The 1,461-nt window shown below is 47.5% G+C and overlaps 1 protein-coding gene across 1 annotated transcript; it reads right to left on the bottom strand.

Annotated features, from left to right (window-relative positions):
* Positions 1–513: 513 nt before the first annotated feature.
* LOC138370515 (repetin-like) lies at positions 514–999 on the bottom strand. The gene has a single exon (XM_069334894.1). The coding sequence runs from the start codon at positions 997–999 to the stop codon at positions 514–516; it is 486 nt and encodes a 161-aa protein (XP_069190995.1).
* Between the last annotated feature and the right edge of the window lie 462 nt (positions 1,000–1,461).

Below are 1,461 nucleotides of genomic sequence, written 5' to 3' on the forward strand. Positions count from 1 at the left end.
TGCGCATGCGTGTTTGCATGTAAATTAAGAAAATACGTATAACAAAATAAATAACCAACCTGAAATTAACTATAAAACTCGCCAAGGTTGACACGCCATCAAGGGAACGACCAACCGGACGAAATTCACAGTTACTCCAAAATAATGACACGAATGTTAATAGACCTCTCACTGGTGCGGAGTCTTCGCCGCACCGCATGAGCCATCTATTATTCACGTTGCATGCGTCGGGGACGAGAGGGAACCCTGGCCAGGCGATTCATGGTGGAACGACTTCATACCCTGGCCAGGGGATTCATAGTGGAACGACTTCATACCCTGGCCAGGGGATTCATAGTGGAACGACTTCATACCCTGGCCAGGGGATTCATAGTGGAACGACTTCATACCCTGGCCAGGCGATTCATAGTGGAACGACTTCATACCCTGGCCAGGCGATTCTTAGTGGAACGACTTCATACCCTGGCCAGGGGATTCATAGTGGAACGACTTCATACCCTGGCCAGGCGATTCTTAGTGGAACGACTTCATACCCTGGCCAGGGGATTCATAGTGGAACGACTTCATACCCTGGCCAGGGGATTCATAGTGGAACGACTTCATACCCTGGCCAGGGGATTCATAGTGGAACGACTTCATACCCTGGCCAGGGGATTCATAGTGGAACGACTTCATACCCTGGCCAGGGGATTCATAGTGGAACGACTTCATACCCTGGCCAGGGGATTCATAGTGGAACGACTTCATACCCTGGCCAGGGGATTCATGGTGGAACGACTTCATACCCTGGCCAGGGGATTCATAGTGGAACGACTTCATACCCTGGCCAGGGGATTCATGGTGGAACGACTTCATACTCTGGCCAGGGGATTCATGGTGGAACGACTTCATACCCTGGCCAGGGGATTCATAGTGGAACGACTTCATACCCTGGCCACGGGATTCATAGTGGAACGACTTCATGCCCTGGCCAGGGGATTCATAGTGGAACGACTTCATACCCTGGCCAGGCGATTCTTAGTGGAACGACTTCATACCCCAAACAGGTGATTCGTACAGGAGAGACTCCATGCCCAAGACAGGTGATTCACGCTGGACGAACCCTACACACTGGCCAGACGAGTGATGATAGAATGTCCACAACCATAGTGCCTAACACAACATCTTTCGCTCCCAAAGGCGTTACTAATGATGCTTGTTAGTGAACAGTCTTCAAATATATACCGGACGGATTAACAACTTCTTAGAATATACTGATAAATGCTCGTGACCTTGGGTTTAAAAATGACTTAAATTGTAACTTGCACTTGAAATTTGACTTTAATTTTAGAAGTGACATATTTAGCTGTCAAAACTTTCATTAGTTTTGAAGCTTATTGACATTGATTTTGAATTGTTCTCTTTCTAAGACTTTGACGGCCGCTAACACATGTATCTGAACTAACAAAGACACCAGATACT

Source organism: Procambarus clarkii, chromosome 32 (assembly GCF_040958095.1).
Source record: "Procambarus clarkii isolate CNS0578487 chromosome 32, FALCON_Pclarkii_2.0, whole genome shotgun sequence".
Lineage (NCBI taxonomy): Eukaryota > Metazoa > Arthropoda > Malacostraca > Decapoda > Cambaridae > Procambarus > Procambarus clarkii.

Coding starts and splice junctions, on each gene's coding strand:
- LOC138370515 (XM_069334894.1), bottom strand. CDS start 999: ATGAAGTCGTTCCACTATGAATCCCCTGGCCAGGGCATGAAGTCGTTC.